Source organism: Zonotrichia albicollis, chromosome 12 (assembly GCF_047830755.1).
Source record: "Zonotrichia albicollis isolate bZonAlb1 chromosome 12, bZonAlb1.hap1, whole genome shotgun sequence".
Classification (NCBI taxonomy): domain Eukaryota; kingdom Metazoa; phylum Chordata; class Aves; order Passeriformes; family Passerellidae; genus Zonotrichia; species Zonotrichia albicollis.
In genome coordinates, this window is record NC_133830.1 from 13949391 (window position 1) to 13964164 (window position 14774).

Consider the following 14774-nt stretch of genomic DNA (forward strand, 5'->3'; position numbering starts at 1 on the left):
TCTAGCTGGGTTTTCAGCTTCCTCTGAACCTCTCTGAGTGCTTGGATCTGAACTGGTGTGGTCCATCATTTGGATCAGGCAGGAAGGTCTGGGCTTCTGGATGTATTGACACAGGGGCTGCCCTGCTTGGAGTGGGCCTTGTACCCATAAATGATAAATTATTTTATTATGGTTCCCTGATCCTTAGACCAGTGCTGTGTATTTGTTATCTGTTGTATGATGCAGGCTCCCAGGGTGGATTTTTGGTCTCTCCTGGATACAAAACTGGATTTGAACAGTTTTGAGGAGCTGGAGATGATGCCTCTCTGTCCTCCCTTCCAAACCACCTCATTCCCAAGTGGCACTGAAGCAATATAATTTGTACCTGGTGACCAATTGGAGCAGGCTGATGCAATGTATCACTAATATACAGCAGGCTTCTGGAGGACTTCCACTTTGTTAAGCTTCACACATAAGAAGAGAGTGCATTTTGCTGCAAATAAATCATTTTAGAAAGCAGTTCTTTGCCCAAGTGGTATCTTGACTGCCCTTCTTTTTCCCCTCTGCTCTTGCTGCAGTGCCAGAGGAGCCATGGTGCATCAGGTGTCCATCATGACCGACTGGGTGCTGCTGGGGCTGATCGCGGCGCTGGTTGTGCTGCTGCTGCTCACCGTCTTCGGCTTCGTCGTCTACTCGGGGCTCTTCACCGAGGTGGTTGTGAGTGCTGGCTCACCCCCTGTGGGCAGCATGACTCTGGCCTACAAGTTCAGGGTGGGCCCCTATGGAGAGTCCGGGCAGCTCTTCACGGATGGCTGCAGCATCTCCTCGAAGCTCTGCTCCATCGGCGTCTACTATGACAACCCTCACACGGTAAGATGTGCCCAGCACGCTCCTGGGATGCTCCCTAAATGTGCTTCAGGCACGTGCAACTCATTCTCTGTAGGTGAGCACTGGGGTTCACATGGTCTCCCAGATCTACAGAGCACCCTGTGTGGGGAAAAGCACCTGAAATTTGCATCAGGATTTGCATAATCCTGATTGAAAGGCATTGGGTGAGCAAAGCTTGGTGTCTTCTGATAGCCTCTGCTGAACAGGGTATCAGCAGGATAACAGAGCTGGTTATGGAACAGAAACCAGTGTTCACGACCCCAAGGTGAGGCATTCCTTGGCATGTTCCTTGGAAGTGCAGCCAAGGCTCCTTCTGGACTTGCAGCTCTGTGGTTGAAAGCAGATGGTCGCTTCTCAAAAGCTTGGTCTGTTCTCATCCATACTCCTTCTCTCGTTTCTAGTGTTCTCATGTGTTTCTGAGCTTCCCTGTAGTTCTTCCATCCTCTGAGAGTTCTTACTGAAAGCTCAGGTGCTGCGTGCTGAGGGCTCCTATCTGATGAAACAGTTGCTCCATGATGCTCCTGGGCTGAGAGGTGAGCAGAAAGCACGCTGCCTGGTGGCTGCCAGCCAGAGCCCAGTACTCCATGGGAACAGTTAGAGACAAGGAACAAACAAAAGTGCATCAGAACTTGCTGGGGGGGGGGGTGGAACCTGGCTGCTGATGCTGAATGACTCTGGGGTTTTCAAATAATGGCATGTGGGCATTTGTCTGGGGCAGACAGCCTGGCTCCCTGGTAATTCTGCAGTAGCTCGTGTGACCGTGGAGGAATCCATGGGGAGGAGGGACAAAAGAGTGGCCAGCAGCTGTTCATGTGTGCTTGGGCTCGTGTGCTGGGGGCTGGTGCAGGGCACAGGGCTTGGGCTGATAGCTCTCACCCAGTGCTTCTGCTCTGGGGGTGTCTGTCCTGTTTTAGAAACCTTGTTTTGTTGCTTGCAAGATGGTTCTCCCAAGGATTGAACTTGCTTTGAGGGAAGAACTTGTCCATGAAAACAGCGCTGAGTGAGATGTGACAGGAGGATATTGGAGGTGAGAAAGCACTGAGCTTGGCTGTGCACAGAGGAGCCTGCTGTGTCCAGCCTCCTTGTGTCCTGTGGTGCCCTGACTTGTCTCTACCTACCTGGATCATGGGAGGCAGAGAAAACACCATGGTGCCCCTTCCTGGCCTGGGAAGGATGATGGCAAGGGTGACTTCTTAGGATGAGCTGAGCAGAGGCAGGGTTTGGCTAGACGTGCTTGGACACTTTTGTCTGGAGGAATTGTCATGTTTGGAGCTGGAGCCATGGTGCCCATGTGGTCAGAGTGGCCATTTCATGGCCACTAATTTGTCTCCTTGTGTTGAGGGTCTCACCTGGAGCTGAGAACCCTGATGGTGCTGCTCGTTCTGCTGCGGTCTCTGGGCACAGAGCAGGCAGTCAGTGCTGGGAGGGGCTCAGTGTCCATTCCCACTGCTGTCCTGCTCCAGGGATATGATGTGCACATGCCTGTGGTTGCCCTGCAGCCTTTCAGCTGACATTGTATCAAGGGCCTTGGCTCTTTGTTTGCTAAAGCCTGGGCTAGTAAAAGCCTGTACTGTACTGGCTCATGGATACTGATAAGGCTGTTTGTGCTAACTCCTGCCCTGGCTGGCACAGGGAATGCTTTCTTTCCCTGCTAGCACCAGGTGAGGCTAGGAAGGAGTGACTCTGACCTGACCCTGAAAATTTGGGCTGTCAATGCACGGTCAAACTGCCTCCCCTTCCAGCTCTTGTCTTTTCTTCTCCTGTCCCTGCACCTGCTGCATCTCTGCTTTTACCCTGTATCTGGAGAAGGCAGTGGGGCTGCAGGCCTTGTCTCTGGTGGCCATCCAGGATTTTGGAAGCCAACTGTTCCTCCTTGTGCAAGAGTCTAACCTGCCCTCCTGGGCTTGGCAGGCCGCCCCACGGACCTTGCCCCTCTCTGTACCAGCGTCCTTTGCTCATGGCACTGAGCAGGTGACACTGGCCTGAGCCTCCTGTCCCTGTAGCCACTGTGGTGGCTGGGGCACAGGGGGGCTGTGCAGGATACAGCTGCAGTGCCTGCAGCTCTGCATAGTGACAGGAGCCTTGCCTGCCATCCATGAGCACAGTGGTGGGCACTGTGCTGGAGCAGCTGGGGTGCTGGTGGGACCTTCCACGTGCTGATCTTTGGTTCCCCACAGAGATCCACATCTCACCCACAGGCAGGTCAGGCCAGGCAGGGTGCTGGGAGTGAGAATGTGTTTGGGCAGGTGTTTCTCTTGCCTCTGGGCAGGTGAAGAAAGGGCCAGCTGTGGCTTGGTCTCTTGGGTGGAGACTGCAGTGCCTGTACGTGATGTGCTGGCTCAGGTGCAGACAGCCCAGTGTCCCGTGGGGCTCCCTGTGTGCTCCTCTCCACTGAGCCATGATGGCCTGGGAGATGCTGTGCACTGCTGGCTCCTCATTCCTGGAGGTTCCACTGGGTGGGATTGCTCACCCAGGCTGCCTTTCCCCTGGGAGGAAGAGATGATTTCCTCCTCTTCCTCCTCATTCTCAGTGCTCTGCTGACCTCGGTGAAGCACCCTCTGGCACAGCTGGCCCGCCCAGAGCTGGCCACTTGCCACGGATGTTGACTTGTCTCTAAAAATAGGCCTTTGTCATCAGGCAGCAGAAGGTGCTGGCTGAGTCCTGCGTCCTGTGGTGTCGGGGGTGGAGCACTGGGGGGCTCTGGCCATACATCCACCCCAGCCATGGCTCCTGGGGGGTTTGGTGCCCCCAGCACTGGGAAGGAAGGGGCTGGTGACCAGCAAGTGACAATTACTGTGCTGGTGGATTCGTGGTCAGAGGAAGCTCTGGCTAGGAGAAAGGGTGGGAATGCTGAGCTGGAGAGCAGCAGCAGCATGCTGCTCTTGGCTGAGAGTGGGGCTGGGGGAGCCCCATGGCCTGGAGCATGTGGGCTGCCTCAGGGTCATGCCAGTCCTCAGGGCAGCCACTGCCACCAGCGTCCCTGGGGCTCCCTGCTTACTCCTGCCTCTCCCAGCATTCACAAAAGGATGCTCCCCGAGTGCTTCCAGAACCCTGCCAGCCACGTTTATGTGTCTTAATGGACGAGATTAATATTAATTTAATCTTCTCTTTTTTTCCTTTTTATTTAATATTTAGCAGCCCAGAGGACTTCTCCCTCCTTTTCCCACCTCTGTCAGGAACAAAAATAACTCCCCAGCAAGGAGTGGATGTGGGGTGGGTTTGTGCTCAGCTCCAGCCAAGCTCCTGCTCACATATAGCTGTGGGCACATGCCAGGGACTTTTCCTGCAGTCCATGTGCTCAGCCACAAGCCCGTGCCCAAGTGTTGGATGGATAAGACCAAAATGCTCTGTGAATGCAGAAATAGGTTTTGTTCCAACTGGCAAAGCTGATGGATAGGTTAAGCAATAATTTCCAGAACTCTTCTGTCAGGGTGCTTGGGGGACCAGAGGCTTTGATCAGCACCTGTCTACTGGAATAGACAAATCTGTTAGGGGAAGGCTGATTTTAAATGGAGCCTTTTCCTTTTTTCCTTTTTTCCTTTTTTCCTTTTTTCCTTTTTTTCCTTTTTTTCCTTTTTTTCCTTTTTTTCCTTTTTTTCCTTTTTTTCCTTTTTTTCCTTTTTTTCCTTTTTTTCCTTTTTTTCCTTTTTTCCTTTTTTCCTTTTTTTCCTTTTTTTTCCTTTTTCTCCTTTTTTTCCTTTTTTTCCTTTTCCTTTTTTTCCTTTTTTCCTTTTCCTTTTCCTTTCTGTTCCATTCCAAGAAGGCAAATCTGCCTTGTTGCTACCCTTGGAAAGATGTCAGTGGAGCTACATGCTGTGAAAAGGAAAGGTAAAAGGAGGAGGGGGGAAGCAAACATGCCTGGCCTAGCATTGCTGCCCACTCCAGCAGCTCTGGTCCCTCTGACGGTTGCTCCAGGGCTGGGATTGAGCTGGTTTTGCTCAGGACATAAATGGAGATTGAATGTTTAAAGGAATTTAATCTAGATTTCCATATCTCCTCGTTTCATCTGGCTCTTTTCCCAGGGATGCCATTTATGGCTGCCTCTTGCTGTCTTTGGGGTGGATCTGCTTCTCCTTCCCTGCCCGGAGCAGTGATGGATGCTGGGCACAGCCCTGGTGCAGCTCCCTCTTGCAGCACAGGAGGGCAAGAGCGAGCTGTGAGACCGTCCCCAGCCTGGTGGGTGCTGCTCCACAGGCTGCTCTCCTCCTTCCACTCACATCTGCTCGTGTTCCCTCTGCAGTGGTCCTGCCCTGTGACATCAGAAGGTGTTTAAGGGAAAGGCAGGGCAGGGAGTGCAGAGAGGGTGGGCTTTAGTACTGCAAAGTTAGGGATGGGATCAGGGAGCACAGATCCCCTTGGGGTGTTGCATGGGGATGGGGACCTGTAAAACGCTGGCCTTGATGCATCCTCTGCTTCACATCGTCCCTGTGAGAGTTTTGTGACACCTTTGTGGCCCTAGGTTATATCAGGGAAAGTGGCTGGGTTGTCCAGCCCCCTCCCAAATTCCTGCTCAGGGCTGTGGGTAAGCTTGAACTCAAGTGGTGGGATTCTGTTGAAAACTGGAAATGGAAGTTGTGGCCTGGGTCAGCTTTGGTGTGGAGATGGCTGGAGTGCTGTGGGCCATCACTGTGCTGGTGGCAGGGCTTTGAGCACCCCCATTGCTGGGCTGCACCCCCTGTCTTAATGGGAGGCAACCTCAAATCTGTAAAGAGAGCATGCTCTGGGTTTTGTATGTTGTGGGGTTCAGGATAGAAATAAGTATATTTCTCTTTGTGTTATTACAAACAGCTGGGTGACTGCATGCAGGTTTTACCTGCCTCAGTTTCCCCACCCCAAAACTGCCATATTGAGTGTGCCTACTTTGGCAGGACCTGGGAGCATCTGGATTTCTCTCCAGCTTAGTGCCCGTGGCCCATGGTGGTTGGTGGCATGTGCACATGGCTGCCAGGGGACTTTCTCAGGAGTGGGATGGAGGCAAACTTGGCAAGCTGTGATCACATCTCTAAGCCCCCTCCCTGAGCTGCAGGGGTGTCCTGCAGAAGGGAATGGCTTTGACAAGTTGTTGACAGAAGGGTGTCTGATGTGAGATCAGGAGAGACACTTCCTGCAGGGACTGTCACCTGGGACAGGTTTGAGTGAGCAGCTTGGTGGGGTTTAGCTCTTCTCTGCTGCAAGTCCATCTACCCTCCAAGGAAAGGGGCAGCACCTTCCCCACTGGGCTGTGCATTTAGGCTGGGAGGAGTGTAGATGATTTAGGCCTGGATCAGCCTGGGTTAGGACTGGGCACCTGCTTTGGTGTGCCTGATCATGCTGGGCCATTGCTTTTACTGGTTTATGGTCATCTTCTGCCTCCAACCTCAGCAAGCTGAGGTTTTGGCCAGTTCCAAGCCTGTGTTTTCTTCTGACACTGTCTGTCTGTCCCCTTCCATCAGGTGTCTCCAGAGAAGTGCCGCTTCGCCATCGGCCGCATCCTGAGCGAGGGAGACGCGAAGCCGTCGGAGGAGCAGATCAAACGGTTCCAGAAGTATGGCTTCAAGATCTTCAGCTTCCCTGCTCCCAGCCACGTGGTCATGGCCACCTTCCCCTTCACTACACCGTTGTCCATCCATCTGGCAGTCAACCGTGTCCACCCAGCCCTTGACACTTACATCAAGGTAAGCGAGTGTGGCGTGAGGAGCATTGCCTGTGTTCAGTGGGCTGTCAGAGGCTTCTCTTCCTGACAGCTGATGGGGCTGCTCTGACGTGCCATGTCTTGATATTTTCCCTTGGGCACTGCCATCAAGATCTCCTCCTTTTGCAATCTGGCAGGTAGTTCCCCAGCAGGGATGTCCTTCCATTCGCTTGGTAGGCACAGGGGTGTCTTTTCTGCTGTTTCGTGTTTATTAGAAACAAGTTCTTGTCTAATAACTTGCTGTTTTTCTCCTTAACACAGAGATAAGAGCTGATTTTCCCCTTGAGTTTCTTTCTTGTTGTTAGGATCTGGCAGGTATGTGCCCTTCGGTGTAATGCTTCGTGCTGTGGAGCTTCTGTTTTGAGTGCCAGCCTCACCAGTGGGGCAGCTTGTCTTCTTCAGGAACAGGAGGAGAAGTTAGAAACTTTCTGGCCTGCAGGCTTATGAAAACTTTCTTTCAAGCAATACATTGAAATCTGTGGGCCTTGGCCCTGGCTGGGCAGCTGGCTGCTGTGGGCTGTGTTTGCCCTTGCCCCGAGTGGCCATCCCTGCTGCTTGTGGTCCTTTTGAAGCCAGCTCTGCTGCCTTGCTCTGGCTGCCAGTGTAGCTGGGGCAGGGGTGTTCCCAAGCAGCACATCTGCCACAGACACCTCCAGATGCAGGCTTTCCAGAGAGCAAGGAAGGTCCTGGCTAGCTGGATGCTGGAGGGAAGGGACTGTCCTTCCCAGTGGGGGAGGATGCTGTGGAGGGGCCACGCTCAGCCCTTGGCTTATCTGACTGTCGAGTTCTGACGCTTTGGTTTGTTCGTGTTGAAACACACTATTTATAAACTTGCTTTTCCTGGCGAAACTCCCAGCCTTGTGGGGGAACCGTGTGAATCCCTCCAGCCTGCGCTGTGCTGCAGCATGGCTGCCTGGGTGCCAATCCTGGAACTTCAGCTGGGGGCTCTCTGCCGAGCCTCTTGTCCACCCTGGCCGCAGGGAGCTGCCCGCTGCTCCTGGGGGAACGTGCATTAGTGCTGGCAGTAGGTGACACCAGCACTGCTGTTCCCCCATTGTGGAAAGCAGAACCCCCTGTTCTCATGCTGTGTGTCTCCTGCTGGAGCTGTGCCCGTTTCTCTGTGGGGGCACCAGGCAGAGCTGCCAGCCCTGTGGCGGGCGTGCACGGAGGGGGCTGAGCGGGCGGGAGCGCTCGGAGACACCGGGCTGAGGCTGCCTGAGCTGGGGAAGGGCCCAGCAGCACATCTGTCACAGGAGAGATGGAGCTGTGAGAGCTCAAAAGGGAACACAGGCTGCTCTGGGAGCACCTGGCAGTGTGTAATTGGAGTGGTCCATTTCCATTTACAATAACTGAAATCATAGGGAAACAGACACCCACTGGCACTTGCAGAGGGAGGGGACACATTCTGATCTTGGCCCAGTCCCAGCAGCACGGGGGTCAGGGTGCCTGTGTCTGTCTGAATGTCCTGCAGCAGAACAGGATCAGGACTCAGGATCAGCCCCCTGCCCATCTGGCACTGACCATGGGGACATGGGCAGAGGGAGGGTGGGTTTGCCATGCTGGGAGGGGCAGAGGGCAGTGGGTGCTGCTGCTCCCTGCACGCTGCACCCTGGGGATGCCCTGCCTTTCCCCAGTGTGGCACAGGGCACTCAGGAGACTGTTTGCAGCCCTGCCAGCAGCATCCCTGCCACTTCTCCCTCAGCGTGGACTGTCTGCACCCCTGGGGCTGTGCTGGCACTTCCTGGGATGGAGGGATGGGGAGGGAAGGGGGAAACTTTCATGGAAACAGGTGACCTGTGCCCGCTCAGTGGTGGGAATGGGGGTTGCCATGGAAACAGCTTCTCCAAATAGCATCCTTCATCCCACCCCCAGAGCCCAACTCCCTTAAGCAACCCGAGAGAGCAGCGAGACAGATTTGCTTTATTTATTTATTTATTTATTTATTTCCTGTGTGCCTGCTTTGGGGAAGGTGCTGTTAATGACAGCTGGGGGTCAGGCCTGCCAAGAGCTGGTCCCTCACAGCTATCCCATCTCAGGAGGTTGGAAGGCAAAAGCCATGAGGCATGAAAGGGGACTCAGTGGCAGGGATGAAATACTGGCTCCCATGGAGAGAGGGAATTAGCTGAAGTGGAGGGAGGATGACATGGCTGCCTAGTCCTAGAAAGAAGGTGTGGGAGAGCTGGGGATGGAGAGGGAGCTGAAGGAGGCAGGAAGAAAGTTGCAAGGTGGGGAGGGAGAGTGGAGAAAGCTGTGGAGATGCTGAAAATAGAGAAGAGGAATGGGAGGAGAAGGGAACTGGAGGGGGTTATGTTGGGCAAAGGAACTGAGGGTTTGGGGTCCAGCTTTGGGATCAGGGCAGCGAGAGCTGGGGAGGAACTCTGGGCCAGAGTTGAAAGAAGCCTTAGCACAGATGGCATTCCAGCAGCCTTCCCATGGCATCTGTGGGGTTAACTTGGGGACATCCAGTCCCAAAGGCTGCTGGATGAGACCTGTGGCTCCCTCTGGGCTTGCTGCTGCTGTGCAGAAGTTACCAGGAGTGTTTGTGGCTCGTGTTTCCCAAGCAGTGAGGGTGCAGTGGTGCTGGCTTTTGGCAGTCTGAACTTTGTGTTTCCCAGTCTGCCATGGCTTTAGAGGGAAAGAAAAGTTAAAAACAAATTTATAACAAGAATTAAAGAAGAGCAGTAGGGTGACAGTCTCCTTTCATTAAGGGTGGGAGGGAGATGAGCTGGCATGGAGCAGGAGGTCTCATGTCCAGGCTGTCCTTGCAGCCTGCATCTCTGCCCCCCTGGCTCTTGTGAGCACAGGAGCTGGTGTTTCTGTGAGACTTTTGGTGCAGGCCTGGCTTTTGGGAGCTGTGGGGAAATGGCTGCAGGTAAGAGGACATCCTTCCCCTGGGATAGCAGTGAGTTACTGGCTAGAGTTGCCTTCTAAGGAGCCCAGGAGGGGCTGCTGGCTCATTACTCTGAACATGGGTTATTTAAGGCATAGGCTGGGGTTATTTAGTGTCCCTTGAAAGCATTTCCTCCCTAATAACCTCTGATGTTGCTTCTCTCTGCCTCCAGGCAGGTATGTCCTGCTTTCCTGGGATGTGCACTCCTGGCCCACAACCCAGCTGCCTGTCAGACCAGGCACTCCCAGCTCCTGGGAGCAAAGGAGAGAGCTCTTCTCTGGTGGGGACCCTTTCTGACAGCTCTGGGAGCAGCTTATTCCCCTGCAACCTCCTGCCATTTCAAGGAGTGTTTCTCCTGCTTTAGCTATAATGAGCTCTCTGTGGTGGGCTGTGTGTCCCTGCTTTTCTCTGCATCCATTCTGGCACCTGCTGGGCCCTCCTGGCTGTTGGTCTTCTTTGGCATAGAGAGGTGGCTAATTGCATCCCAGGCAGAGCTGGCAGGTGTCTCCCACTACAGCCCTAGAAGTGCCTGCTTCAACATGGCCTTTTTTTGTGATTTTTTTGGGTCAGTTTTGTGGTCTTCAGCCAAGGCAGATGTGGAAGTGGATGCCAGCATCATTCTGACTGCTTTGCACCCTCCAGAGCACCAGCTGACTGACCTCAAAGTCTGACTGCCTAACTTGGAACACTGGGGTTTCATCTCTTTAGATGGTCTTTTAAAGGTATCCTCCAAGTTCAGCTAAACCCCCAGCTTTTTTCCTTCCCCTGGTCTCTGTAATCACAAGTTTCCCACTTCCATGGGCTTGTGAATCACTCCTTTACAACGCAGATCTCAGGCAAGAATGGCTGGCATGGACTCTGTGATGCCAGGAGATATTTGGGAACTGTCAGGTTGGCTCCTGCCTGACAGAGGCTGTCGTGCTCCTCCACACCTCAGCTCCCCATAAAAGGAGCTCCACAAGGTGCTGGAAAGATGTGGCTTGTTCCTGTTTACAGCCAGGGAAATGTGTTATTCCTTGGACCATCAGCTTGGAGCAAGCTTTTGTCCCCTTGTCAGCTATGGCAGTTTAGGATGTGGTCACCTCTTGCCTCTCTCTTTGCTAAGCTAAATACAAAAACCTTTTAAAGTTCCCACATTTTCCAATGTTTTCCATATTTTCTGACCCTAATTTCCAGTTTCTTTTTTGGACCTATTTTGAGCTTAAAAAGTTCTATGACTTGTCAGTAGCTCAGGCAGATACTTTTATTTCAGCAATGGTTATATTGCTGTAGCACATGAATCTCTGGTGGAGGCCTTGTCCCCTGCCACAGCCCCCCTGTCCTGGGTTTGATCTGAGCCAGCTAATAGCAACCTCAGACACGTGCCTCTGCCCTTTGATGGAGTTGTGGTTCCTCAGTTAAAGATGGGAAATGATGCCAAGTCCTGCATCTCCTCTGAGCTGGATTGAATGGCACAAATGCTGGTTTGTTTATCAGTAAAGCCCTCCCTCCCCACTAAAACAAATCCTGTTTGCCAACAGGATCTGACAGCTGTAAACGAGTGTTGGTTGGCATTAATTATGCTGATCTCCTTTGCTTCCTGGTGATCTGGCCCAGTTGCAGCCATCCGTGTATTTTGTCTTGGCTGGCTTTGCCTGGGCAGTCTGTGCTTGTTCAAGTCAGTTATTTACCCATTGAATGTTGGCAGGTACAGGCTGCTGTCTCTCCTGGGACTTTTTAGCATCTCCAGCTGGCCAGAGATCACCCTTTGACATGTGGACAGCTTGTCAGCAGGGAGTTCAGCATGTTGAAATGTGTGTTATCTGGGCCTGCGAGCCATGTGTTTTATCTTGTCATGAAGAACAAACATTTCACCCGCATCCTCTGCCCATGTCGTCTGACTCTGTCCTAATTTCAGTGCAGAAATACTCAGTGAACACTCCTCCCTTCTCACTGGTGCTGCTGAGGTTTCCCCTGGCTGACCTATCCAGGGTCTGTGCCATCCTTCAGACATTTCTCCCCTACCTAGTGCCCCAAACAGCTCCAGAGCATGGATACCTCTGTCTGGGGGGAGCTGGGAGCTTAAATGATCCTTTATGGCAGCTGAGCCTCAGCACCCTTGCGAGGCTGCACCTCATCTTTCCCCTCTGGCTCAGCTGACCACGCTGCTGAGCCTGCTGCCTTTGCTCAGATCTGTTGAAAATCCTTTTCTCCCAGCAGTTTTAAATGAAGGTCTGTGGAGCTGTGTTCCCATCCCAGGTGGTCTGTGCTTTAAAGGCCATCCTTTTGCTTAGCTGTGTTGGGAGGCTGGGATTGGGGGTTGGGAGCTGATAAAACATTTACAAAAAGGGCTCAATTATTGGGATGTTTTTCCACTTAAATTCTTTCTCCTGGATGATTTAGTTTATTTATTCCGGGCTCTGTGCATGAAGCATTTTTAAATGCCAGCTTGTCGTGTGTGAGCAGCTCAGGCTTCAGTCTGCACGTGCGTGAGAGCTGATCGCAGTGGCAGCTTCAGCCAATCAACTGCTGCCTGAATTTTCCTCCAGAGGTCCAGGAATTACTAACAGATGCTCAGTCCTGTGTTCTTGGACCACAGCTTCATTTGTCCTCGTGAGCTCCTTGGCTCTCCTGCAAGCCCTGGGGACCAGAGGCTGAAGACTGCTGCCCAAGGTGGAGCCCTTGCTGAGCCAGGGCCACTCAAAGCCACATATCCACATCTCTAGAGAGAAGGAGGAGCAGGATACCTTTATCCAAACTTAGCACCTCTAACCTGGGGCTTTGCTGCCCTCAGTGTCTCATCATGTGGGTCTGGCAAGACTCATCCAGTTGATGTTCTTCCTCTTTGCATCAGTGGGTTACTCTTCAGAATGTGCCAGTGAATTTCTGGGAGATGGAGCCCTGGATCCTTCTCCTGCCTTTTTCCCGCATGACTGTGGGAATTGATTTGTTTAAAGAGGGTGCTGGGGTTAGGAGTGGTGGCTCAGCTGCTTGGCTGGGTGGGATAACCCTCAGTTTAAGCCCGTGTGCTCATGGGTGTAGGTCTTTAGGGTTCCCAGGAAAACAGGAGGTTACCTGACACTGCTGGGAAATGATCCTCACACATCAAATAATAATGGGCAAAAAATCCTAGAGAGTCATAGAGGATTTGATGTGTCCATCTTCTGTTGATGTCAGGGACGAGACCAGAGCTGACAGTGTGACAGGCTGTTTGGCTGTGGGCTGTCATATATTTGGAGTAAGGATAGAGGCTCCAGGGAAAGTGTTTTGGGAGCCTTTGCATGGTCCCAAGCTGGGCTGTAGGTCATGTCACATGTGGCTTGTGCACTATTCATGGACCCTTCTTGGCTGATGTTGAAGACAAGGACCAGAGTGGCTTGTGCAGTGCTGGAGAGCACCCTTGGCTGGTGTGTGCTATCTGCCAGGAGCAGTGAAGCTCTGGATCTCAGGCTGGGCAGGAGGAGCAGGTGAAGGGTGGGCACTGTGATGTTCCAGCCTGTCCCAAAGGTGACATGGAACGGCAGGGAGTGCAGAGGGACCCCGGGGTGTCTGTGCCTGTGCGGGCGCCTTCATCTCTCGCTGACCTGCACTGACAGCTGGTTTTCAGTGGCCTCTCTGCAGCACAGCCTGCTCACTGCTGGTTGGCACCCCCCAGCTGGATGTCACATCACATCAGTTCTCACGTTCGCAGCAGCTTTTAGTTATTAAATATTTTTAGCGACAAAACAAAACCACCCAAAGATGTTTCAGTCCCACGAGCGTGAGCGACCTCGCCCTCAGCGTGGAGCGGGCAGGGGAGGGCAGGATGCCCACGAGGTCAGGCTGGGGGCTGAGCCAGGTGGAGGGGCTTTGGTGGGCAGGGTTGTGCAGTGCTTCGGAGCAGCTCTGTTTAACCTGTGTCTGCAGGGACTGCACTCCTCCTGTGCAGCTAATGGAACATATGGGGCCCGGGGCTCTGCGTCACGGCTCCTGCCACCCGCAGCAGGCAGCCCCACTGTCCCTTCCCCAGGGGAATGTGGCAGCCCCACGCCACTACTCATCTGCTGTCACCTTCTCCCTGGTCCTTGTGGGCAGGCTGTGAATTAACACTGACCATGCTTCATGTTCAGTGCTGCCTGTGCCAGGCACGTCGGTGTGCACCAGTCAGTGTGTGCTGGTTTCCCAGCCTGTGCTGGTGCCATTCCTGCTGCCTGTGCCTGCACACACCTTTCCTCCTGCAAGCGAACTGTGCAGCTTCTGTTTCAGCTCTGCTATTCGGCTCCTGCACGGGAGCAGGTGCAAACTGCAGCTCTGACAGCATTGCTGCTTTGAGCAGGAGAGGTTTGCTGACCAGCTTTGAGTTTTGGTAGTTAAAAAGACTCCTTCCCTGCCTCTGCAGCTTGTGGCATGTGTGAAATCACCCAGGTTTTCCTCAACTTTTTGTTGACTCTGTGCAAGAGTCTGTCCTAGCAGCAGGCAGGGGAGTCCTGATTCTAGGGAAGCAGGGTGTGGGATGCACATGTGTGGGATGCAGGCTCCTGCCTCCATGGCCTCCCAGTTCTAATTGATCACAAAATGGGAACAGACCAGGTTGGAAGGGGCTTGCAAAGAGAGTCTGGTACAGCCTTTTATAGGAAAAGGAGTGTGGTTATGTAGCACAGAATTGCACCTTGAAAGCCTCTGGCTATGGGGCCTCCACCACATTCCTGTGGAGGTTTCTCCAGCTGGCAGCTCAGCCCCAGATTGCTGCCACAGTGGGCACTTTCCTGTGACATCCAGCATTTTGAGCCTATTGCTATCCCAGCTCCTTTTTCAGGAACATTTCCAAAGGCAGCTCCTGGGAGAAGAGTGAACTTCCAGTGCCTGCCCTCCCATGCATGCCAAACTGTGTGGGCATCCCTGATGGCCTGGCAGCCAAAAGGCTGGACCCCTGTTGGCTGTCACTCAGTGGTCCTGTTTGGAGGCATTTTGGTCCCAGGAGGGAGTAGGAAGCCACCTCACCTTCCCAAGCTGCTGCTTTGGGAAGTTGGGAGAGCTGCCTTGGAATGACTTGCTCAACCTTGCAAGATTCTCACAGAGATGAATCTTCTCAGACAAAAGATTTGCTTCCCCCTCTTTGCAGCGAGGATTAATGATCACAGGAGAAGCCAGGGATATTTCATACGGCTGTCCAAGGAAGAGAAAGAACTGAAATGGTTTGCCTTGGGCAAGGAGGGAGAGTAAAACACTACAGTGCTTTTCTGTCAGATCTCTTTATCGACTTGATCTGTACGTGTGCTCTCCCCAGATGTATTTATAGAGAATCCCAGAGGATGCAATCGGTTCGAAAGGTTTTCTTTGTCAGGCATTGGAGACGTGTCCAGCTCTTTCCAGCAGCGACAGTGTCCT

At 53.0% G+C, this 14774-nt stretch overlaps 1 protein-coding gene across 1 annotated transcript in view; it reads left to right on the forward strand.

The window, feature by feature from the left end:
• Window positions 1-14774, forward strand: part of TEX264 (testis expressed 264, ER-phagy receptor) — a 39215-nt gene that overhangs the window by 1748 nt on the left and 22693 nt on the right. The window contains exons 3-4 of the mRNA XM_074549932.1: window positions 558-849; window positions 6300-6521. Coding sequence (XP_074406033.1) covers window positions 571-849; window positions 6300-6521 — 501 coding nt within the window. The 5' untranslated portion in view covers window positions 558-570. The remainder of the gene's footprint in view (window positions 1-557; window positions 850-6299; window positions 6522-14774) is intronic.